The sequence below is a fragment of the Aedes albopictus genome, chromosome 1 (assembly GCF_035046485.1).
Source record: "Aedes albopictus strain Foshan chromosome 1, AalbF5, whole genome shotgun sequence".
Taxonomy (NCBI): domain Eukaryota; kingdom Metazoa; phylum Arthropoda; class Insecta; order Diptera; family Culicidae; genus Aedes; species Aedes albopictus.
The window spans coordinates 171,065,485-171,092,794 of NC_085136.1; the positions used below are offsets into that span (position 1 = coordinate 171,065,485).

A 27,310-nucleotide genomic window follows, 5' to 3' on the forward strand; every position below is an offset into this window, starting at 1 on the left:
ACTTTAACGGTTACACGGTTTTCGCAAAATTCGAGCTTGTTATGAGAGAAATGCAAAAAAAGTGTGTTTTCCCATGTAAAATCCCATACAAACTTCAAACGCGATGCGCAAAACGTAGACATAACCTATCGTGCCCAAATTTTGCACACTTATTTGGGTCCTGAAATGGGATCAAAAAAGCTTTGATCTGATAGGATACCATTGAATTTTTCATTTTTCCATATAAACGATGACCCACTCTAGTGCTCATAGTGGTGCGGTCATATTTTGGCAACTTGATGGAAAAAAAGAAGACAAACACGTTTCGCGGATTTATCTTGCAAGGCACAATAGTTAGCTAAAGTCAAACAGAAGCAAAAATGATGCGAGCGCCGTGACCGAGCGATTTGCGAACAACAAAATGAACTAACCGGTAAAAAGGGTAACGATGAGGAGTGAGTAGAGTGAGACGTATGTTTGTATGTGGTATAACTATTAGCGTGGTTCAAAAAATTGTTTTTGCTCCACACCGCTTATTCGATTCGTAACCAGATTCTATGCCTTCTCCCAAAATTTGAGATCATTTGGTTGAAAATTGAGACTGCACAAGCCCTTCAAAGTTCGTATGGGAGTTACTATGAGAAAACGATGTTTTTCATTCTATCGACCGTAGCATTTCCCCAACTGCCCTAGAGAGTTAGTTGACCCTTGGTAATCCTAGGTTTCTCTAACAGCTACAACTTTGTCGAAGACTGCATTCAAATCGCATGCCTCATTAATTAGTTACCGATTTTTATCCAGAATCGAAATCTTTACTCATGATGGTTGAACTATTCGTTGGGCAGCACTGCATTTTGCAGTAAAACATAGTAGCCATGATTTCAGTGTGCTATCTTTGGCGCCATGTGCAGCAATGTTGCCTGCTGGGAATCTGGAGGATCACTGTTAAAGTTTGTCCCGTTGGATACATTATTGGGTTTTTAAATTTGAAAAAATATATTGATTTTTTGATTTTATACGAAAGAGCACCTTTTTCTGAGCCACTATGATTTTTTTCAGATTTTTAGAACCTTATTTTGGTACCTAAAATCAATTTCAAAGCAATTTTTTGAAATCACCTTTTGACAGCTGGGCAACTGTTTGACAGCTCCGCCCAGTACAAAATACGACGAGGGGTGATTCGACAAATCGCTCCCATACAAACTTCAAACTGATTTTTAAATAGGTTCCCGGGCTCCAAAATTTATGAAAATTTGGATTTCGACTCAGTTTGACATGCAGATTCAGAATATCGAATTATCTCAACACCGTTAAAGAAGCCAATTAATTAATAAGGCGTCCGATTTGAATGCGGTCTTCGGTAAAGTTGTAGCTGATAGAGTAGCCTAGGAGTACCAAAGGTCAACTAGCCCTCTAGGGCAGTTGAGGAAATGCTACGGTCGATTGAATGAAAAGCATCGTTTTCTCATAGTAATTCCCATATAAACTTTGAAGGGCTTGTGCAGTCTCAATTTTCAACCAAATGAGCTCAAATTTTGGGAGAAGGCATAGAATCTGGTTACGAATCGAATAAGCGGTGTGAAGCCAAAACGATTTTTTGAACCACGCTAATAACTATATCAGATGACTTGAAGACCTGATTTTTACAGTATTGTTTGCCATTGATTATACATTCAGCTATTCCAATCATTACTGCAAAATACAATTACAATTACTACAATTACTTAAGAACCCATAATGCTTTTGAGCTGGCCAAAGTAATGAAAATGAGAGCTTCAGAAATCTGTTTGCAAGGGAGGTGATAAATATAAGTATTCGAGTTTTGTTTGCTGTTTTTTTCTTGTTCTGCCGTTTTTCAACTTGATGGTAATATGTATTTCACTTACTTTTTTGTTGATGAATGTATGGTTGACTTGCAGTTGTTTGATCGTTTTCTGTACGTGACCAAGGAATTTTATTCTAGATGAATCATTCTACTTTCTTCTTCTAACAAACAACCATTCATTCACTATTTGGCAGAAACTGTTGCTGATGTTAGATTTGAAGTCGCTGAGGCCTGATCATTGAGGTGTTTTTCGACCTGAAATGTATTGAATTGTGTTAAGGTGAATTCTAATTGCTGATTGATGGTTTTGCTGATTTGGTGTTTTGAGGCACTTTAAGTGGACTTAGGTGATATTGATAACAACGTACCGACCCTTTTATCACCACGACTGAACAGTCATTTGAACACAATTTATTGAAAAACCGCTAAATTTCCATTTTTTTATTGGTGATAATAATTTAGTATGCCCTACTAAATTTGCCCAATTACGAACCCTTTGATTTATTATTACATACTTACTATTTTCTTTACGTGTGTTAGCTGTCGGGATTCTGGTGGTCCGTTAACATTTTCTACTTTGTAGGGGGGTGTAATGGTTACGTCTTGGAACACAACTATATTAGGACCCTGCCACGATATCTACAATATACATTCAGATATATTATTATAATAACATTTAGGAGTACGTACAGTGCGAGAAATAAGTATAAAGACAGAGCCGTTTTCCATACAAAATAATCATGTTTAGGGATCAAAATCTCTTTTTCTAGCGATTCGATTGATATGGAATTTTGGCTGCAACCTTAAAATAACTAGAATTTTGGCTAGAAATATAAATCATCATCCATGAAAACGTTTATATCGACTTTTCAGCAGGGATTGGTGGCATGCACCGTGCGGTGCGAAAAAAGCGTGTGCTTCACACAATCGCAAGTGCTCGTCTCCCGTTTTGCCGAGAGACAAGAGACGTATGAGTGAGAGCTTTCGTAATTGTGCGAGAGACAATCGCAGCACTAGCTCTACGGCGCAGGGAGTAATGCACGGTGCTTGGGACTGCGCTTGTCTCCAAACAGAAAAAATCAAATAATAAATTAATTGAAGAGTTTGTGTTTTCGGCAAAGTTGTTAAGCTTGTCAAGGGTTGACAAGTGATGGGTCGTTTGATTCGAAATTTTTCCAATCGTGCGTAGTATCAAGCCAAGTGCCAAGCATGGAGACAAGCACCGAGAGAGTGCATACGACAGAGCGTGAGAGACAGGAGAGCTCCAGCGCGCGGCAAAGTAAGCGAGCAACACACAACCGATTGCGCGTACTCGTCTCCTTCTAGTTTGTTGTGCTGTCTCGTAGCAGAGTGTGCGGCACGCAAAGAGTTTTGAGTCGCACCCTATCCCTGCTATTTAGATTCGAATAAGTATAAAGACACATTTTTTTATGAAAATAGTGTCTTTATACTTATTTGAATCTGAAAAGTCGATATAAACGTTCTCATGGATGAAGATTTATATTTCTAGCCAAAATTCTAGTTATTTTAAGGTTGCAGCCAAAATTCCATAACAATTGAATCGCTAGAAAAAAAAAATTTTGATCCCTAAACATGATATTTTGTATGGAAAATGGCTCTGTCTTTATACTTAATTCGCGCACTGTATAAGTCTTTATTTTTCTGATAGGCTACCTGATTGATAGTTCGTGCAATCGCCAGAAAAAGACTCTGTCCTTCCTGACTCACCCCAGCCGCCAGGGCTGAAACTTGCCGCTTCTTCTGTTCCACCTGATTTCTGACTCGTGTGCTCAGCTGATATAGGAATAATAAAAAAAATCAAAATATGCAAATGGTATCTGGTTTGACAGTAAAAAATAATTAGTTATGTTAGTTGGCAAAAAATAAGGAAAGTTGTGATCAAGTTTCAAGGAGGACCTTACTTGGAATAAACAGAGAAGCTATGAAATTTCTAACAAGTTCTTCTTCGAAGGGCTGGATTCGAAACAAATTGGAAAATCAAGGATGGAAATCTAGTGATCATGATAAGATCCCGAATGTGTCGCGGTTGAAGCGCATCGTGCGATCATAGCGACAACGATTCTATAACATTCCCTAGAAAACCATTCCCCAGAATACCAATCCCCAGAAAACCATTTCCCAGAATGTATCATTTCCCAGAAATATAGTGTCTATACTGTCAAAGTGTGAGCCAAATGAACATGCTTATCGTTCGTAGGAAGGCGTCGTTTGAACGGTATTGCAATCGGAACTAAATAAATTAAAACTATTTATTTTTAACATCGAGATATTGGCGGCATATGTATGTTTAGTAAAAAGATAAAAAATATTAATTCTGCTTTCAAAAACTCATGCTTATGACGACACTTTTGTTGCTGAACTTGTCGAAAAAACTTCCATAGCTGCTTCTTGCTTCACTTCTGCCGATATGATTAGCGTAACACTTTTGCAATGAATTTCAGATTTCTTCGATTGCTCCGCTATTTCTACAAAATTTTGAAAAAAAACTACCCTTAATTAGAAAATGTAAACAAAACAACTTGAACCACAACGAAGTCACGCACAAAGTTTGAACATCTAGCTTTGTAGCAAGTGTTGGCAGCTGTTGTAAACAAAACAAACAGCGTTGCCGAATCGACGTATGTAGCTTCCGCTCATCTCTATGTATAAATACACTGACAAAATTCCAATATTTTTTTATATCAGGCCAAACATTTCAATAGGTCCTATCTGCATTTGAGAGCCTCTCTTTGTTCACTTTCTCTTTCAATTATTGTAATGTAATGGCACACTTTTCAACTATTTTTGCAGTACAAATCAAAAGACGATTGTTTTGACCATCGTTCAATGCAAGGAAACAATCATAATACAAATAAACAGCTGAGATATTAACGAAAGAGAGGGAAACCAAAGAGAGCCTCTCTTCTGCAGATAGGACCTTTAGACATGTTTGGCCTGATATGTGCCAAAACACATAACATTTTAAAAGCACAATACAAATTAATATCATAATATAACGTTATAACACATATGATGATTGCTTTTATGATTTATGTGTGAAGACAACATAGTAAAAATCTATAGAGTTTCACACATAAATAATATAAAGGAAATGAACTCATGAACAACAACGATGACGGCGGCAACATCAGCAGCAGCAGCTCGGAGTCTTGCTCGGAACTAGCATTTTGAAGGCAGCGAAAAACGGTTTGAGATGTTTCCCGATTTGTTCCAAGTTGCGTTGGCGATTACAAATATAGGTAAAATGGTAATTTGATAATTGATATAATCATTCTTGCGATATTTAATTTGAAATGTTATTTTACAGCACCTAAACATGATCGACATAGGCTTTCTCTAAAATGATTTCCATCATATCGTTGCGGGTTGGTCCAAACGATGGATTCGTCGAATATGGCTGCATTGGAACCAACCGCGGATGCTTGTTCTGCAGCTTCCAGGAATGGCAGCAGTGAAAAATCCAACCGGATGCAACTTCCGTTAATTCAGCTGCCATTGGCGCTGTGGTCCAGGCAACAACTCGTGATTTGAAAAGCTTATTGTCCGTCGGTTAACTGTCGGAAGGCGTGTACGATGACAAGATCGGAGGAGATAACGGATCAGGATCTGGATCAGGACGAAATTACGGACGGAATCATGCTGCCAATGGGCCCGGTGGTGGAAATACTATCAAATGGGGAAGATCATCGATGAATATGCGTCGTTCTGCAGATGGGAATGGATTAGTGATAGTAACCCGGAAGACAGATTACGTAATCGCAAGCAAGGCACGGCGTATTTGAAGCTTGATTCCTGGCTTGATTGCAAGTGTTTTTTTTTTCACGAGATTTATAGCAATAGCTACTACCGACGGTCCGCACTTCATGTAGAAACTTCTTTAAATAAATATACAATATTATACATAATATGTCTGGTTATTTTATTAATTAATCAATAAAGCAAAGGGAACTAACCTCCAATTATAAAACAAAACAGAAGCAATAAAAATAATTGGAAATACTAATGAAAACTATGTACGATGGGATCATAACATTCATATTTGATCAATCTGTCATTTTATATACTCGACACATAATTTTAATAACGGCGAAGTTCATCCTCGTATATGTGTCATACAAATAATGTTTATATTTGATTTCTAATTGCAAAAATCTATATCAGGGGACACATAAACCCAATATGGAAAATTCTCTCAGTGTACACATACACCGGGTTGGTTAGAGATACGTCATGCCAGATACGTCGCTTTTGCATGGTGCCAGTTTGGTGTATCTATTACTTTTGATTTTGTCTAGATACGTCGTTTGGTTTTCTCATATATCAAAACGATGTATCTATCAGTAAAGTTGTAAACATCAAAATAATAGTTAGATACGTCGTTTCGAAAAATATGCTTAGTTAAACAAATTAAGCAATAAATTATCAAACAGTGATGTGGATTCTTCAATTTGCTTTATGAATCATGCATGCAGCACTGCAGCAGTTAACCCAGATTTGTTTACATTCTCGGGTTACGTCGGATTGAAAAGTTATGCTTGAACTTTTCTACACAGTAAAACCGCTCAGCACTAAAATGTGTAAGCCCTACTCATAAGTGCATAATTTCCAGACCACACAAAAGTGTGTTACAGTTACACATTCTCAAAAACAGCTCGTACACTCGTCTAGATGCGACATGTCGATATTTTTTTGGTTTTCCATGGTCACTAGTGAACCTAGCTAGATGGCTGTACACAAATTTTTGCGAACTTAACGATTTTGCGGACACAGGAGTCGATTTTGTGAATGTGCAAGGGTTACACATTTTTGGTGTAGTATGGAAATTATGCACTTTAGTGTTGAGCGGCGTTAGCGTGTATTCTCCTCTTCGAAGCAATTGTTCTGTCGACTCCGTTATACGTATTCGACAGTGCTCATTAGCGGCCATGATGTAGCTGCTTTTACGCCAGCAGCTTATTCTCTTCCGGCAATGCAACCTCATGATTCTGCGTGCATGCAATGGCGACATTTGGTTTCTTTTGTACACTGAAATAATTTTAAGGGCCGATTTCTTCACCTCGGCTTAAGAGCCTATTTTATCAGACACCACACATACATTGTATCCCTAGTCTGACACGTTCCCATCAAATGAATCGTTATACGTATCATATCATAAACAGTTCCGATTGAAAAGCGATCTAATAAAACTCAATGACACTTACGCATATCGGAGTTATATGCACATGCAAATGCAAGACATATAACAGTATAATGGCATCCTGAGAGTCATACCACATGCTTCGCATATAACTCTCACTTCTCATTTCAACCTATGATTAGATTCATGCATTTTTTTCCGAGGTGCCTGGCGAGTCGGAGAGGCGCTGTCCATAAACTACGTAGACTCAATTTTAACAATTTTAGACCCCCCCTCCCCCCTCGTAGACTTTCGTCCATACAAAATTTTCGTAATTTGTAAGGACCGTAGACTTTGGCCAGACCCCCCCGTCCCCCCCCTCAGAGTCTACGTAGTTTATGGACAGCCCCAGAGGGTAGGAGTGTCCGTTCGTTCGTAAATAATTCACAAAATAAACAATCGGGCGCTTTTGATTTCTGTGACTTGTTTTGCATTTTGTGGATTATTGTTTTTTTATGTTTTGGAAGGTATGCGATTCACTATTGAGCCTAAAAATTATTTTGCATCTGAATAGCATTGATATCGTCAAGTTTGTACCAACATCCTAATCCCACACCAAAATACCCTTTTCCTATCCCATGGCGTTCGGGAAGATTCAAAAATTACGTCCATCGTTTTTCGGGTCAAACGGTTTGACCAACATTGACTCCGTCCCCACACTGAACCCAAATACCATCCTTCAATCGTATTTTTTGTCATCCGCCCAATGTTTTATATGGATCCTTCCTTTTTCATCTGATGGAAATTGGCATATGCTGCATCATCCTGACATTGAACGAAAATCAGCCCCTATGCATACGAATGTACTTCGGTTGTTGAATATCCTCTCATTCAATTTTTGAATTTCTCGGCGCCAACCAACAAACATCTTGTAAACAAATGAAAAGTGTTTTGATCACGCCCTATTATTACTATCAATCGCTGTTCGACCGATTTGTCATCCGCTATTCGCGACTACGAAGGTAAAAGAGATTCCAACTCTTTGTCGCTCTAATGAAAAACCTCGTAAGGAACTGTCAGAATGTGCGTGAAAAAAAAGCAAAAAATTTCCCTCTCGTTTTTTCTCACGTAAACCTTCACGCACATTCTGCAACTTCGTAGTCGCGAATAGAGTTTTGCATAGAAATTTAACCTGAAATTTCTCCCTGAGAGAAAAGAACGGCAACGAATGAGAATCAAAACAAACCACCGGAAAATGTCAAAATTCGCGTGGGAGAGAAAAGGAAAGGACGAAAGAGAATGAACCAAACGTTCATTCATGACGTCACCTTGCAGTATCCTATAGAGTTTTGCATAGAAATTTAACCTCAATTTTCTCCCTGAGAGAGAAAAGAACGGCAACGAATGAGAATCAAAACAAACCACCGGAAAATGTCAAAATTCGCGTGGGAGAGAAAAGGAAAGGACGAAAGAGAATGAACCAAACGTTCATTCATGACGTCACCTTGCAGTATCCTATGGACTTATCCACCGATGAACCAAATTCATCGCGGTTCGAGAATTTTGACACTAGAGCGGGGTCTGTTCCAATCAGAATCGTCCAATTCTGCTTGGAACGGCCCCGCTCTAGTGTCAAAATTCTCGGACCGCGATGAATTCGGTTCATCGGTGGATAAGTCCATTGACTTATCCACCGATGAACTGAATTCATCGCGGTCCGAGAATTTTGACACTAGAGCGGGGCCATTCCCAATCAGAATCGTTAAATTCTGATTGGAACGGCCCCGCTCTAGTGTCAAAATTCTCGGACCGCGATGAATTCGGTTCATCGGTGGATAAGTCCATGGACTTATCCACCGATGAACCGAATTCATCGCGGTCCGAGAATTTTGACACTAGAGCGGGGCCGTTTCCAATCAGAATTGGACGATTCTGATTGGAACAGACCCCGCTCTAGTGTCAAAATTCTCGGACCGCGATGAATTCGGTTCATCGGTGGATAAGTCCATTTAGATGATTCGGAGTCGCTGTTGTCCGATCTGACGGTGCACCGCGGTGGTGAGGTTGGTTTGGTTGGACGCGGTTAGAAGTCCGCCATTGTGTTTTCCAGTAGAACGAGAGGATGTTAAATTTCTGTGCTTTGAGGTAAAAACATATTTTGAACAAATTATTATAAAGTTTCCGATACTAATTAATTTAATTCACTTTTCGTTACAGCGATACGCTTGGCTGCTGCGCCGAAATAGAAGACGCAATGTAGATAAAAGCGGACATCAATTCCACACAACATCGCCGGCGGATTGTCAACCTGAAATCGCCAACATTTACCACTGAAGCTCCACCATGTTCCCGTTCATCATCAGCCTAACCAATCCTACTTTGGTGCTGCTTTTAATGGTCCGTCGCACCGGAAAGTTCACCCGGAGGGGCTACGCCAAGGGCTACGCCGATTCTTTAATGTTTGCCCACCAGCTTTTTCAAAATGAATTTATAACGTAATACGTTTTGGAATTTCCCTTTCAATAAAAGTTAAACATGAACATATTCTGTTTAATTTATGATTTATTTTAGAATTACTTACACACTAAGATTCAGATGTTCCAGCTCAGTAATTTTTTCACTGAGTTCAGTATTTTTTCCATCTTTTTACTGAGTTTTCAACAGCAGATTTATTTCGGTACACTCGGTAATCGTATTTACCGTTCACCAGTAACGATATTTACCGTGCTTCAGTAACTTTTGACAGTTTGTGAGCTGAGCTCGGTAACTCATTTACATAATATCCGCAAAATAAATAACCGAGCGTACCGAGTTAAATCTGCTGTTGAGAACTCAGTAAAAAGATGGAAAAAATACCGAGCTGATCTTAGTGTGTAACCCTTAAAGGCGCACGACAATAAAAACTGATTTAAAAAATAAATTAATAATTAATAATAAAAGTGAAGGTTAATTATTTTGGAGCGTTTTTAGGTATGTTGTTTTAAAACAACATTGCGCTTTTAAGGGTTAATGAAGAATCCAATATGGATCGATTTACCAAAACATACAAAATACAAATCCCATTCGTTTAAATACCGTACAAAATTCATCGGAAATTCGAGTGGCATAGTATTTGCATTGAGTCAAGCGTATCATACGGTTATAGGATGACTGTCATTCGGATGATTGTCATCCAAAATCAGAAGCATTCGTTTACTTGTCATTCGACTAGGGAATGATGTTTGTTAAAGGGCGTGTGCGTATAGTTTTACATTCGATTTTGGGATGAGGCTTCCCGGATAAAAACTAACCATAGGGTGTTTGGTGAAAACCATTCGTGCACCATACAGTGTACCAGCTACAATAAAGTGTATTGTAATGAAATGGTTCTCTATACTATACATTTACATTGGATTTTTATGTAACAATATATTATACTGTTTTTCTTACGTTTGAGCCATTTACTTTTCCGAAACATTATTTTTCCGTGAATTTTTAATTATTTATTCAGTTTAAGATTTTTTCCGTGCTTTGTTTTGTTGATGTTTATGACTTTTTTGATGCAAAGGAAAGGAAAGAGAAAAAAATGAATAAGTATAAACATCAATTTAAAGTCAATAACATGTTTAAATCAGTGGTAAACCAGATGTTCTAAGAACTGCAGGTCCAAGCAGGGGTCCAAGAGATATGGCGGGCTAGGTGTGTAGAGTGCGATGAGAGAAATACGGATGTAGGCCAACCCGGAAAGATGCAGGTCAGATTACCGTAAATCAGTGGATGAGTTCAACACTATTCTTTTTGTATTTGCATTTAGGGGAGTTTTCTCCTCTTCTCTCATGTGAACTTGCCTTCGACCACAATCGAATCAAATGCGGTTGACAAACTTTATCTTTGACGTAGAGCCATCTTTTAAGTGCCCCACACAATGCATACGTTTGCGTGTGCGTGACAGTAGTTTGACACATTTCCCATGTGAAAACTGTCAAAAAAACGCAAACCTCGACGGAACGGATGCTATGTGCTCCAGGCTTAACATATGGACTGGATTGAACACTGAAATGACTTCTAATATAGGTTCGTCTGCGGGTTCGCTTTTTAACCTAACTTATATTTGAATCGAACTTGAAAGTTTTCTCATGAGTTGTTATGTATTTCAAACTTTAGTGAAACTGGTGCCTCAATATTGCAATAACGGTTAAGCACGCTGTAATGATACTTATGTACCTCGTCACCCACTACATGCAACTACATTAGTGGTCTAATAACACTTAGCGCGCTCGGCATAGTTCCATCATGCCGCTCAAAGTGTTGCCACAAATAATGCTTAGTTTGCAAAACCCGGTTATCTGGCTGGTGGGGCAAAGGGAGCCTAAGCTTCAACTGTTAATGCAATCAGAGACTACTCAGACTTAGACGTTGGCGATCCTATATATGAAGGGTTATCCAAAACACTCTGGAGAATTCCCAAAGCGCATTCTAATAAATCTAGTAAGCCTAAGATGCCATTAAGAGAAGAGAAGAGAAATGACAAGATAATATAACTATATATGGCTTATGTAATGTAAAACAATACAACATAACAAAAGATAACCATTCCAAGACCATTTGATTAAATGTATAACCAGTAGTAAAATTACAATTAAAAACAATTTATTTACGGTACATTTTATTGTTTGAAACCATTTATGTACCATAAAATGTATGGTATATTTAAACCCATGTATCAGTATTTTGAACAATTCATTAACAATAAAATGTATGGTTTTGCCCAAAAATTTATATGGGGAAAAATATTTTTTTATATTGTTACGATACTTAACAACCTGTATAATATATTGTAAAAATCTTATTTACAATTCACGGTATGGGTGTCTACATTACATCTTATTGTTTTTGTATTTTTATTTTTACAGTGGTGTCTATTGTAAAAATATGGTTCTAAATAGTACTGTTACAATACAATGTTCGGTTTTTCTATTGTATTTTTTATTCGGGTTGGGTTCAGTGCAGGTATTTGTTGAAACGGGAAACTTGATCGGACTTGTAAAAGGCAGCGTCAATTTATTACGTAACGCTAAAATCGACATATTGAGACCCCCCCACCCTCCTGCGTAACGCTTTTTTGTATGAAATTCCTATTTTTTTTTTGTATGGACCGAAACGCTTGGTCGTACTCCCCCCCTCCCCCTAGAGCGTTACGTAATTTGTGGATGGCGCCAAATAAAGCTCCGCAGATTAATTGATTTTTCGAAGTTCATATTAATTTAAAACAAGTTAACCCTCTAATACCCAAATTTTTGATTTTGATCTAAATATCATTTTTCGTCATATAAAATCGATTTAAACATGTTTTGGAAGATCATTCTTTTTAATTCTCAATTTCGTGAATTTCAGTTTTTGATTTTTCTAATTTTTATTTTTGAACATCCCCACACTTTTATATTTTTCCTGGAAGCCTATTTGGGGTACGGATTTTTTGAGATGAAAACATTTTGAGATTTTATGATTATTGTTGAAATATTTTTATTTTAAATTTTTTTCATGTAAAATTTTATTTTCCGTGCTATTTTAAGGAAAATAATTTTAGAGTGTATTCGATCCCCTTAAACTATTAAACAAGGATAGAATGGTTTGGGAAAAATTTAAAATATGTTAATTGTAGCGATTCAATACAAAATAAACAATGACTTCTAAAAGGTGACCAAAATATCAATTCTTCAATGATTTTTGAAAAATGTAAATACGCTTTAAAATACACCAAAAACCATTTTGAGATATACAAAACAGTCCTAAATATTAGCCAAAAATATAAAAAATTTGATTTCCTGTGAAACAAAAATTACAAAAATGCTCAAACTATACCCCGTCTAAAGGCAGGTTTGGGTTTTAGAGGGTTAAACCCATTTCTTCATTCTCTTCCAATATAGGCAAAATGAAGGGTCGATCAATCAAGTCAGATGAAGAACGGCCGACTTGATGAAAACCAAGCAGCGAGAACAACAGCCAGAGTATGGGCTCGCATTTACAGGATTCGTCCAATTCCTCACATGACCGGCTGCAAAATTATATTCCCAATTTATCAGCGACATTGTCAGCGCCGAGGAGGCCGGGAAGCACCAACATGTGAAAATCGATCCCCCTGCCAATCCGCACGCTAGGCCTAACTTCGGACACAGGTACGACAAGGATCCGATAAATGGACTTCCTTAAGGCCAGCAGCAAGCAATTGTTTTTTTTTGGTCATCGGCATGCCAATAATAAATAAATGATTAAAAAAAAACTCATATTGTTTTAATCTCGGTTGTAATTCGTTCCCAACCAGCGTAAAAAAAATACATATAAACGGGTCCAAATCGAAATGCTTGATACTCAGCGGTATTTCATTCAATATTATAATTAGAAAACATATGATTTGCAATCCGTTTGCATGCACTTTTCAAATGATTATCTTTTCCGTATCGACTAAGGTTTATCCCACACGGGACAAAAAACATAGGTTGATTCTTGCATCGTCAGAGCTGACCGAATGACTGTCATCCGATAATCGACTGCTTTTTGTTAAAGGGCGTGAGCGTATCACCTTTCAGACATTTCCAGGAGGATGTGTTGGTTCAATGTAAGGCAGCCGTCGATGGTACCGTGCATGTTAATGGCTAGTTTCCACCTGGTAAGTACTGTGCAAAAAGATAGGACAAGTAATGGTCACGTAAAACTTTTGCAATCAAAATTACTTTAGCGTTCGCAGTTGATAAGTAATTTGCAGCCAGAAAGATTTGCCAACAGATGGCACTGTCATGCGATGCTGTCAGTCATGTTGTTAATTTTCCGTACGGAATATTGCAGACTGCATCCCAAATTTTGGTACGCCTAAAAAGTGTGATAAAAGTGCACATTTGCCTCGGATCGTCTCGACGTCTTCGGTACACTTATTCCTCCATTTATAAGGAATAAGTACACCGAAGACCTCAACTCGATCCGACGTGTCCCTGCGCTGCAATCACACTTTGAATGTGTGTGCACACTATTGTGACAGTCCAATTTGGGGTGCAGTCAGCAATAATATGTCGATGTATTATTCCGTGAGTTAAAGTGGCATTTCTCTTTCGTTTTTGTTTCTTTTCGCACCAAAGACATCAGGGTGCATTAACCCTTAAAAGCGCAATGTTGTTTTAAAACAACATACCTAAAAACGCTCCAAAATAATTAACCTTCACTTTTATTATTAATTAATTTATTTTTTAAATCAGTTTTTATTGTCGTGCGCCTTTAAGGGTTAAGCTGTTAGTACACAGGGGCCTTAGGCGTGTAGTACACAGCGTCAAATATTTTATTTATTTAGGGTATGTGTTCCATCATTAATCTCATGCTCCCATATTCATCCTATTCGAAAACAAGCGATTACGGCACCGATTGTTTCCGTTCTTTTTGTTTTCATGGGTGCTCACTTGTAACAAAAAATACAAAAATATGAAACAAAACAAACAGCGCTTCAATCCTTTGTTTTTCGTAGGATGAAAATGGGAGCCACAAGCTTAAGAAGGGAACCAATACCCTATTTGATTGCGGAAAACGCAATAGTCTATTTTACGAAACGACAACAGTGTTGATATTGATATTAACACTCACGGGCTTGGGCGCAACCTCCTGTCAAATTTTCATTCATGAAATGAGCGATCAGCTGATCCGAAACGTCTCGTAAAATGGCTCATGGGTTCGGCAATGGAATGCGGAAGCACTGCGGTACGTACTAAAAAAATCTGCAGGTATGCCGCTGCGGCATAGGCGCCAACTTGTGACGTAGTTGGGGGGTCGAAGCTCTCCAAAATTGGACAAAATTCAACTTTTTTTTAGTCCAATGCACTAGTTTTCACGTGAATATGCCTGAATAAGATGAATTGCATCGATATTTTCCGCATTCGATTGGTTTTGAAAGGCCTTGCCCCCCAACTACGTCACAAGTTGGCGCGTATGCGCGGCAAAACACAATGAAATATCCTGCGGTTAATTTCAGAACAACTTCAGCTCGGTGAATATGTTTGTTTCCTGGAAGAAAGGAATTATGTGAGAATCTGCAGCATTGCTCTTGCTCTGTTTTGCTCTATCAAAAGAAATCTGAGGTTTTCTAGTTCTCGAAAATTCCTAAAAGAGTTCTCTCAGGAGTTTCCCGATATTTCCTCTAGAATGTCCCCCAGGAGTTCACGGAAATTCATCTAGAAGTTCTCCTCGAGTTCTTCCTCCAGAAGATTATCAGGAATTCTTCCGGATTTTCTCGGATATTTTCGTGGGAGTTCCCCGGAAATTCCTCCAGGAGTTCCCCGGGAATTCCTCAAGGAGTGTTCCGGAAATTCCTCCAGGGATTCCCCCGGGAAATCATCCAGAAATAATCAGGTTCCACTTCCAGGAAACCCCCAATAAAACTTCCAGGAGTTCCCCGGGAATGCCTCCAGAAGTTCCCCGTTAATTCCTTCAGGTGTTTGCCGGGAATATATCCAGGAGTTCCCCGTGAATTCTTGTAGGAGTTCCCCGGGATATCCTGCAGAAATTCCCTTGGAATTCCCCAATGAGTTTCCAAGAAATTCCTCCAGGAGTTTCACACGAACTCATCTAAAATTACCTCGGGAATTCCACCAGGAATTTTCCGGGAGTTCCTCTGAAATTCCCGTGCAGTTCTTCCAGAATTTCCCGGAGGAATCCCCGAAGCAATTTATGGAGCAATCATCAGAGCATCTTCTGGAGCAAATCTCCAGAAATTCCTTCTGAGATTTCTCCAATAATTCCTCCGGAGATTCCTTCGGAAATTCTTTCGGAGATTCCTCCGGAAATTCTTCCAGACATTTCTCCGGGAATTCCTCCAGAGATTTCTCCGGGAATTCCTCTGGAGATTCCTTCGGGAATTCTTCCGGAGATTCCTTCGGAAATTTCTCCGCAGATTCCTCCAGAACTTCCTCCGGGGATTCCTCCAGGCATCCCTCCAGAGATTCTTCCAGGAATTCCTCATCAAGGAATACCTCCGGGGATTCTTCCTGGAATTACACCGGAGATTCCTCCCGGAATTCCCCTAATTCTGGAGGTTCCTCCAGGAATTACTTCGGAGATTCCTTCAGGAATTCCTCCAAGAGATTTTTCCGAGGAATCCTCGGAGGAATTCCTGGACCTCCGGAGGAATTTCGGAAGAATCTCCGGTAGAATTTTTGGAGCAATTTCTGGAGGAATCTCCGGAGGAATCCCTGAATGGACACCTGGAGGAATCTTCGGAGGAATTTCTGGAGGAATCTTTAGAGGAATTATTGGAGAAATCTCACTGATGCCACTCCTGGTGTAATCTTTAAAGAAAATCTTGGAGTAATACCAGAAGAAACTATAGGAGGAACCCAAAAATTTACTCCTAGAGGAGATTGTCGTGACCACGGAAACCATATCGCCATATCTACTACAGAGATCTAGAAGGAGGTTCTGGAGGAATCCCGGAAGAAGTTGCTGAATGAAGGATTTTCTCTGCGAAATCCCAGAGAAAAACCTTCGTACGGAATGCCAGAAGATTCATCACAAAGAATCCTTCGTGAATCTTCATAAAATTTCCCGTGAAGCTTTGTCCCAGTATTTCTTCAACAACTCCATAAAATAACCGCCAGAGTCCCAGCAGAATTCCTTCCATCGTACACCCTAAAACGAAAGTACACAGCGAATGAGTAACTTGCGAAAAGACAAAGGATTTTTCACTCATATTTGCGTACGACTGGATCAGCACAAAAAAATGTGCTGATCCGGTGTTACACAAATTTGCGTGAAATTTCACACAAATTTGCATGAAATCTTTTGTCTTTTCGATCGCTGCGTGAAAGTTACTCCTTGCTCTGTGTACATCGATCTTTCCGTGTAGTCCGAACGCCTAAATTGCAGAATTTTTAATGAATATCTAACCTTAGTTCTCTCTGTAATACCATTAAAAGTTCCCCCAGAATTCCAGCGCAATGTCTCTAATCAGTATTTTCCCTGGAAAGCTTCACAACTCCGTTGGAATCTCACTATCTGGATTTTCCCCAGAAGCCCACTCAAAAGTTTTAAATTGAATCATTTCCCTACACGCGCGCGAAACAGTACATTTAAATTTCAATAACATTTCCTGAGGAAAAGAACGAAATTTCTCTAAGTCCAAATCGTAAACAACCTGGTGCCCTTTTTTTCACATCCTTCTTACAGCATCGTTTCGTTAAAATGCTGTCAGTTAAACAAATGTCAAAATTACTTACGGAAAAAGGTGAAATTTTACTTGAGCGCTCTACTTGGCAACAGGAAACTTAGCTTAATGAAGAAATATTGTGCGTTTAGCACTAAATTGATTACCGAAAAAACTTCATTGACTTCCGCTGCCTTTCCTATGCGTTAAACATTACGTCGGAAGTAGTGCGCTGTATAGAAAACCAGATTTACTGTACAGCGCACTACTTCCGACGTTACGTTTAACGCATAGGAAAGGCAGCGGAAGTTAATGAAGTTTTTCCGGAAATCAATTTAGTGCTAAACGCACAATATTACACAGTTTGTTTGACCACCACACAGGTAGGGGTCAGAGTAGAAATCCTCTACATAGAGATGAGCGGAAGTTACATATGTCGATTCGGCAACGCTGTTCGTTTTGTTTACATCGACAGCCAACACTTGCTTCAATGCTAGATGTTCAAACTTTGTGCGTGACTTCGTTGTGGTTCAAGTTGTTTTGTTTACATTTTCTAATTATGGTAGAATATTTTTTTTCGAAATTTTGAAAAAAATAGCGAAGCAATCGAAGAAATCTGAAATTTATTGCAAAGTGTTACGCTAATCATATCGGCAGAAGTGAAGCAAGAAGCAGCAATGATTTTTTTTTCGAGAAGTGCAGCAACAAAAGTTTCGTAATAAGCATGAGCTTTTGAAAGCAGAATTAATTAAATTTTATCTTTTTATTCAACTTACATATACCGCCAATTTCTCGATATTAAAAATAAATAATTATAATTTATTTAGTGAGGACTGCAATACCGTTCAAACGACGCCTTTCTACGAACGATCAGCATGTTCATTTGGCTCACACTTTGACAGTTCTCTCTGCACGATTGGATTACAATGGCCGCCTCCGCAGATCTCTATGGACTTATCCACCGATGAACCGAATTCATCGCGGTCCGAGAATTTTGACACTAGAGCGGGGCCGTTCCAATCAGAATTGGACGATTCTGATTGGAACAGACCCCGCTCTAGTGTCAAAATTCTCGGACCGCGATGAATTTGGTTCATCGGTGGATAAGTCCATGGACTTATCCACCGATGAACCGATGAATTGTTCAATTCTAATTGGAAAGACCCCGCTCTAGTGTCAAAATTCTCGGGCCGCGATGAATTCGGCTCGTCGGTGGATAAGTCCATAATGTAGGATTACTAGGTCAGAGTATAGTGCCACGCAGGCCTGGATTAAGGATTGTTGGGGCCCCTTGGAGCAACAAAAATATTTCTTTTTGTTTTAATACATTATTTTAGCAATCTAGGGTAAGCTTGATATGAACCGCATTTGTGCATCCATGATCGCCATACATCGTTTTCCTGTTTTGCCTCCGAATTCGCTCGATTCTTCTATATCCCGTAGTATCCACTGCTAATGCGTATTAGTATTTCACGATCCCGGGTAGAGGCTAATGGCAAACAAAGGACAAAATAATGACTGGTTTTGCCATCATATCTCGTTTTGCCATTCTTCTTTTATTATGAAAAACTTAAAATGGCAAATCAATAGCAAAATATACAATCATAGCAAATCTTGCCATTGATATGTTATTCATGAATAATGCTAAATAACACATCAATAACAAAAAATACTATCATGATAAAACTTGCAATTTAGCACCTTTTATAATGAATTGCAAGGTTGCAACCATTCATTTCCAAAGATTTACATTCATTTGCTATTATCTCAGTTCAGAAGCATGCTATCGAAAAACAATGTATGGATGAATTTAACTTTGTAGTTTTATCTGAAAGTTTGCCGAATAACATTGGGGTCGCACACGCATTCCAAAGTCGTGAGCGAGCTGTGACGGCAACTTTCCACAGCGTGAATGAAATTTACATTCATCGCGTGGAGAGTTGCCTTCACAGCTCGCTCACAACTTTGGTATACGTTTGCGACCCCAATGTTATTTGGCAAACTTTCAGATAAAACTACAAAGTTAAATTCATCCATACATTGTTTTTCGATAGCATGCTTCTGAACTGAGATAATAGCAAATGAATGTAAATCTTTGGAAATGAATGGTTGCAACCTTGATGAATTGTATAAAATATCAAAACAATAACATAAGTTACATTCCTAGCTAATTTTGCCATTATTTTGATATTGTGAATAATTATTTATAAACATTAGGCACCATAACATATTTTACTCTTAATATACCATTAACTATTATATTGTATATTTCAAGCACAGACAAACAGACGTAACACTCTGATAATTCCCATCGTTCACCGATTACTGCTTACTTTTTCAACATACATTTTCCCTTCTTTTCTGCATAGGCTGTAATTTCGAATTGCACTTTTCAGTAAATTATCGACATCAAAACTTCTTACATTTTCTACGTAGTTTTTTCTTTCTTTTCTGCATAGGCTGTTCTTTCGAGTTATACTATTTAGGTAATTATCGGCACCACAAGCACAGGTGTTTAGAAATTTAAAAAAAAATATTAAATAATTATTTTAGCAATTTTAACACCGGTGGAGGCTGTAATGCCCATAATTTCCTGAAAAGTGCAATTTGAAAGAACAGCCTATGCGAAAGAAGGGAACATTGGTGATGAACATATAATCAGTTGCAGTTTGTAATGCCAACAATTCTTATAACGGCTCAAACATTTGTTTAACGAAGAAGGAAACGTAACACTCTGATAATTGCCATCGTACATCGATTTAACGGTGTATTTGAAAATTTGAGGGTTGACCAACTGCCAATCCGCGGCGCTCGCATCGTTTTTGTTCGCGTTTAACGTTTGCTCACTAGAGAAGAGAAGAGAGAGTTTGCTCACTACTGCCATTTAGTTGATGGTTGGCCAAATTCAGCCCTTTTAGAATTAAGCGAACCTGTTTCCGAGACTAAAACTTGAATCGAAAAATGTTCGAAGTGTTACGTCTGTTTGTCTGTGGTGACATTGTTTTCCTTTCGGCATTCAAAAACCCAACACTGTTACTTTTTTTTTAAACAAGCTTTTTTATAGAATTTAGTTTGCGTGTGGGTATTATGATTTCTTGGCTAATTTGATGCTTTTTGAGCAAAAATTTGGGCAACTATGTTGTTGTCACAGACAAACAGACGTAACACTCTGATAATTCCCATCGTTCACCGATTTAACGATCTTCTTCAAAATTTGATAGTTGGCCAACTGCCCAACCGTGGCGCTCGCATAGTTTTTGTTCGAGTTTGACGTTTGCTCACCACCGCCACCTAGTTGGTGGTTGGCCAAACATAGTCCTTTTAGCATTGGGCGAATATGTTTCCGTGACTATGATTTGAATCGTAAATTGTTCGAAGTGTTCCGTCTGTTTGTCTGTGGTACAATTATTGGAATTATAACTGCTTTCATTTTTAACATAGAATTTTCCTTCTTTGCTACATAGACTATTCTTTGGAATTGCACTTTTCAAGAAATTATCGGCATCACAACTGCTTACTTTTCCAACATAGATTTTTCCTTCTTTTCTACATACATAGTTACAATGTTTAGGTAATTATCGGCACCACAAGCACAGGTGTTTAGAAATTTGAAAACATGTATAATAAATATAACGGCAATTTAACACCGGTAATAATGCCCATAATTTCCTGAGAAGTGCAGTTGGAAAGAACAGCCTTTGTAGAAAAGAAGGGAGAATCTATCTTGAAAATGTAAGCAGTTATAATTTCAAAAACCCGATTTAATCCACCTATGGTGAACAGAACCCTTCTTACACTTATTAAAACTATTGTTGTATTATTTGTATTTAACATATTTATTTTGTGTAATTGACCAAAAGTTTTAGAAATTATTGTGGATTTAGCATGTAGTGCATTGGTTTCCAAAAAAGCATCATGGACCATGGACTAAACTACCAGAAATGCCAGACACCTCCTAGAATCTTGTATGGAATGTTTAAACAATAGTTTACATATTCTGGAATATTGTATCTTTTGTTTACTGCCGAAAGATCTTGAATCGATTAACAAATGGGTAAAAAAATCAGCGAAATACACTTTGTCTAATATCTCTTAATCAGTCGATTAAATTAGCTCCGAAGTACTTGGTATTCATGGTTATGGTGTAGAAAAGACAAAAATGATATACCGCCGTTCGGGGTGACATTGGGTCTAGAGGGTAACATTGGTTCGTCGATCCCACGGATTCAATATAAGTCAGAGAATCCGACGGTAGATGCAAGGTATCTTAGAATTATGTGTTCTTGTAGTCTAGCACACAATATGCATTCTCGTCGTTTTCTAAACGTGCGGAATAGTGGCCCAATGTAACCCCGCTTTGGCCCAATGACACCCCGCACGACGGTATCTACTAAGTTAATCAGTTTTGGCATTAGCTAGTTATTTTGGCTGTCCGGTTCTTGCATTTTCCCCACAATATATGAATTCAAAGCTTTTATTTAACATATTTTGTTGAATTTTGTTGAAAACAGTAACCTGCTAGTATACACTTTGTATGAGGTCAGCATAATTTATCAAAAAATATTATCCCATAGACTGGTAAAAAACTAATGCTAGCTAACAAGTGAATATAATAATAAAAAAAAAGAATTTATTGAAATATTCTTCGTAAGATATCTCAGTAATCAAATGTCGAGTCGAAATAAAATTTCAGGGCCTTTTGCAAGGATATTATAGCTTTCATTTGGTGCTTAGAGAACCCAAATCGGTTGACAGACGGCTGAGATATTTATTATGGTACCCTTGGTAAAAAAATCTATCAAAAAGTTAACCTGTATTACTCCCAAGTACTCTTTGAAAGATATCTCGGTAACCAAATGTCCAATCCTAATGAAATTGTATAGGGTTCTACTAGAATGTTGTAGCTTTCATTTGGTGCCAGGAGAACCGAAATCGGTTGACAGACGGCTAAGAAATTTATTATGATACACTTGGTCAAAAATCTCAAAAGATTTAGTTGTATAAAATCCTAAGTACTCTTCGAAAGATATCTCTGTAACCAAATGTCCAATCGAAATAAAATTTCTGGGCGATCGACTAGGATGCTGTAGTGCATAGACCTAAATACTCCCGCACACTCCAAAAACATTCAAAAGTAATTCAACTGAAAAAAAAAACATGCATTTTCGCCCCACACTCCCACGGGAACAGCTGCCCGGGGGGGGTTTTAATTTCAATTTTTATCATACGGTCTACCCACCTCAAGCGGGGAATATTGGAAGCAAAGAAAATCGCCCCTAGCTTATATGAGTCATCATCGTCCGGTGGTGGCCGGGTGCGATCGTGTTGCAACGCGTTAGGTCCGGTCGGTGTGATGCAATTTCAATTACGCTTGGGACAACGATGGGTAATGAACCCGAAAGAATGATATGGAACCGCGCTGGAACAAAGATTGTTTTCACTTGGTTCGATTTTTTGAACCCTGGTGAACCGTAAAAGGAATGTTGAAAATCGAAACCGTATTGGCGGCATAGGGGCGCCGGAATTGTTTTGTACTCGATTTTGTTTTGACTTCGAGTAAAAGAATGTGGGGTATAATTTCAACGAACATCCGAGGCGGGGCTCGGCTAGGGTTCACTGTGCCCAAGTAAGGTACACTTCAATAACAAAGCGGGTGCTTTGTTTTGGAGACTTTGGTGTCAAATTCCAAAGACGATGAGGATGATGATGGTGACGATGATGATGGTGACGATGATGATGATGGGGAGAATGATAATGACGTCGATGGTGGGGTTCAATTCTTTCACACACCCAAGCCTTGTATACGCTCAAGTGAGGCGGGGCTAGAAGATGTAGGCCTTGGTGTAAAGATTCTCAGTAGGTTTTGTGCGAACACGCCCAAGTTAGGCGTGGTTAGGAGATTTAAGTTTTTCGTTGGCATTAATATTCTTGGTAGGGCTTGGGATACGCCCAAGATAGAAGAGTCGTGGTGTTTTCAAGAAGAGAAGGATTTTAATCACGATGAGGACAAGTAGGATAGGTAGAGGTCTAGGTTTCGGACTTATTAGTATTTTCATTTGGTAGGGTTTTGGATACGCCCAAGTTGGTTCGGGCATTGTTAGGAATTATCATGACATCTTCGGCAAGACGAGAATGATCGTAGGAATTTTGGACACGCCCAAGATGGTTTGGGCAACGTTAGAAATTTTCGTGACTTCTTCGGGTATTGCTAGGAAATTTAGGCTATAAATACTGAGGCTTTGGCTTCAATCGGGGCAGTTGTTGAAGAACAGAGTAATCGAGGAGAGTTCGACGTTAGAGTTGTTGAAGAACGGAGTTGTTGAGTTCAAAGACGGTCAGTGAGACAGTGGGTCAGTTTCAACGCTAGAGTGTTCAATCTTAGTTCAGAAAAGACAGTAGTTGTTAGAGTGCAGTTCAGAAAAAACAGTAGTTGTAAAAGTGTGAAGTGTAAAAGTGAATTAAGTAATTAAGTAAGTGGTGTAAATCTTACGGTTAAATCAATATAGATAATGACTGAAGCACGGACATTGTAATTTAAAGAGATATCACATCCTTGTGTAGAATAGTATAGAAGAACCAGAAGTAACGGGACGCTTCAGTAGCTTTCATTTGGTACCAAGAGAACCCAAATCAATTGACAAACGGCCGTAATATTTATCATGATACGCTTGGTTAAAAATCTTAAAAAGTTTAGATGTATGACTCATAAGTACTCTTCGAGAGATATCTCGGTAACCAAACGTCCAATCGAAAAAAATCAATAGCGTTCTACTAGGATGCAGTAGCTTTCATTTGCTTCCAAGAGAACTCAAATCGGTTGACAGACGGCTGAGAAACGTGCGTGACATTTTTTTGTAACGTACATACACACACACACACATACAGCCATTTGCTCAGTTCGTCGAGCTGAGTTCATTGGTATATGAGACTCAGTCCTCCGGGCCTCGGATCGAAAGTCGGGTTTTCGAGCGATATTTATACCCTTCTTATGGGTGTAAGAAGGGTAAAAAGGCTTTTCCAACATACATTCCATGATATTTTTGCTAATGTTTATTAAGCTCAAATATTACAAAGAGATAGTAGTTTTTCTGTATTTGTAGCAATTGCATTTTCATGTAAGGTACCCCGGGGCAAGTGGGACCTAAAAAAATGCTAGTTTAGTTTTGTCAAGCCAAAAAATTCTAAACATAAATAAATTTATATTTCCAATGGTTCTAAAAGACATTGTTGGTATATTTCTTCTTATTAACGGGCATTAAAACTGTTTCAAAATTTTCAAATTCTGTATATTATGCATATAATGAAAAGTGGAGCAGATCTTCATTTACAGCGTATCACGAGGCAAGTGGGACCTATTCGGAAATTTGTACATATGGCTTAATATAGTTGCTGCAATGCTACATATATGTAAGGTAGCATAATTTATAAGATCTTATACGAATAACTATGTTAAGCGATTCATGTTGGAAAAGTTTTGTGGTACCGTGTATAAATTACGTAACACATATAATAACGAATCATGAGAAAAAAAATTGATTCAACTATAGCAAGTCGTGCAAATCAAATTGATTTTATTTATACAAAAAGCGCCCCAAGCTTAAATGCCGAAAGATTTCCAAACTTACTTTTCATATTACGTAGTTTATGAGTCTCGCCAAAAGATTTTTCAAGGTTTACAAATGTTATGTTTTTCCTTACATAACTTTACGACCATCAAATAAATATTTTAAAATCGTGAACCTCGAATAAATCGTTTCCCAATTTTTTCATACTTTACGGCCGATTCCTTAACATTCAGAAAAACTCATTATGCAGCGAAAAACGAAAAAATAATAGAATTTGCTTGAACGAAAATATGAAAAATAGATGATTTCGGAAAAAAAAATATGTTCCACCAAAACCTTTACCATTTTAAACAATAGCTTCATTATCAGAATAGAAGTAATTAAGTATAATTCAACGATTGATTACTTTAGGTGCCGATTTTTACTTCACTTTTGTGTAAATTTCGACTTAGGCTGAAGAAAGCGAGATCAAACTATGAAATTGTGTTTGTTTACTCTCATAGCGACTCTCATGCTGAAATGCACTGGGGCAAGTGAGAGCAGTTAACAAAAGGTAATACATGAAAATAAATTACAGGTTTTTTGCTTAAAATAACTTGCAAGCACTCCAAATATTGTCGGGCCGCTACCAAACCGGACTTCGCACAATCAAGTCGCGACGCGACCCAACTCGCGACGTTTTTTAATCATGTCAAATGTAGTGCGCATCCTTCCCGTTGTTGTCAGCAACACAGCGCACTAGATGCGAAACAGTTGCGACACTTGTGAACCAAGAAAATTGCAATTTTTGATTGAATGTCGGTCTTGATTCCAACTGGATAGACAATATTATCCTGAACCGAAAAAGTTTAACTTTATTTGTTATTCTATTTTTAAACGGCGAATCTAGTAGAGTACGTTAATCTCAATTAGTGAATTGAAAATAACATATGAACAACAATAACATGTATGGTCTCTTTATGGTGAGAACAATAACAATTTTTGAATTCAAAGTATCCGTTGGTGTAACACCTATGATTTCTATGAAGAATGTTTGCCTTAAAATTATCATATAAAAAAAATTATAGCTGTAGGTCTCACTTGCCCCGGGGTACCTTATAACTATTTATGTACACATTAACATATCACTCAATACCGACTTTTAAAATTCTTATTTTGGATAGAAAAACCTCCAACATTTAGAATATGGTATACATATTCCAAAAAAACACCTACTTTTTGGTCGAACTTTGAAGCTCTGTTTTAAATATCTTCAGAGTTTATAAAATTCCGTTCTTTGGTTAAACTACCTCTTCAATAGATTAAAATACATACCCAATTGAAAAAAAAAAATGCAAATTTTCAACTTGACGTATTTTTTATTTGCGTAATCGTTCTTTGAAGACGCATAAAAAAGAGTTCCTCGAAAAATGGCTTTTTTCAATTTTAAGAAATGCTCTAAACTGCGGAGGGAATTTTTCTTGATAAAAATAATTTTCCCATATCATGAGCATTCTGGAAAAGAATATATTGGCGCAAAAATAAGAGAAAAAAATGCATATTTTCCCACAATTTTCGCAATTTCAAAATTTTAGGAGGTGTCCAAAATATTAAAAACATATGTGTAATCTTTGAGATAAAAGTCCAAATAAATGATTATTTTTTTGAAAATCAGAACTACCATTCTTCATTTAAAAGATTTGTATAGTATCTCCTAAAATAAAGTTATGTCTATTTCGAACAAATTATTTTAGGCAATTGTGAGCGTTTATAGTTAATTTCCGATACAGTCCTCTTTCGAGTCGCATTGCGAGGGGGGCTGTTGTAAGGCGATGGACCTACATCGACCTTGAAGGTGTGGTAAGAGATACACTGGAGCCGGAGTGCGATTTCCACGAATTCCTGTCAATTAATACTCTTTGTGGACTATATGGAGGACGCAACCCCTTTCCGTAGAAAACGACGATAAAACAATCATAATTGTAATTGTAATTTATTAGCAATACGATAACCTATTAGCTTAAGCTTTACCGTAACCGTAGAATTATAATCTTGACTTATAAACATGCATTTCTAACGTGATGAAACAGATGGAGAGTACTTACGCGCTGTAGATTCAAGGACTGTGGCGGGTCCGGTATGGAGTTTACTTCTTTTTTGACCTGCACATCACTGCAGAGCGCCAAGTTGAGAATGTACACATCATTCAGCTTCGAAGTGTTACTGGCGGACGAACATTCTTTGTGATTTGGAAAAACGTATTGGTTAAGGAAAATTATAAACGAATAAAATATGTAGTTCTGTTGAATATTGCCGGAATCTGACTGTATATAGGAATCGGAGCATAAAATGATAAGAAAAATAAAAACCAAAACACAGCAGCATTGGAACCGCAGAAGGTAGTCGCCCTCTACGAACAAAAATACTCTTTGAAAAGGATACTCAATATCAACATTTTGGTTTGCTGGTCAAACGCCAGCACTTCGCCCTCGTAGTTCTGGTTGTAGCATGTTGTACAAGCCACGGTACTTCCGATGGAAAAACAATCCTGAACTAGACCAGCCATTTCAATTCTCTGCACGAAAATTTCTTCAAAAAACTTTACTACCGATGGCTGCTTTCACTGACATCCACCACCACAATTTCGTAAAGCAAAAGCAAAATGATTC

General features: G+C 38.0%; 1 protein-coding gene across 1 annotated transcript; it reads right to left on the reverse strand.

Annotated features, from left to right (window-relative positions):
- Positions 1–1,799: 1,799 nt before the first annotated feature.
- Positions 1,800–27,310, reverse strand: LOC109406377 (LSM12 homolog A). Its single transcript, XM_029858335.2, has 5 exons — positions 27,084–27,310; positions 26,747–26,880; positions 3,479–3,598; positions 2,324–2,443; positions 1,800–2,059 (listed from the first exon to the last, which is right to left on the reverse strand). Exons 1-5 carry the CDS (start codon positions 27,205–27,207, stop codon positions 1,988–1,990), a joined length of 570 nt encoding a protein of 189 aa, XP_029714195.1. The 5' UTR covers positions 27,208–27,310; the 3' UTR covers positions 1,800–1,987.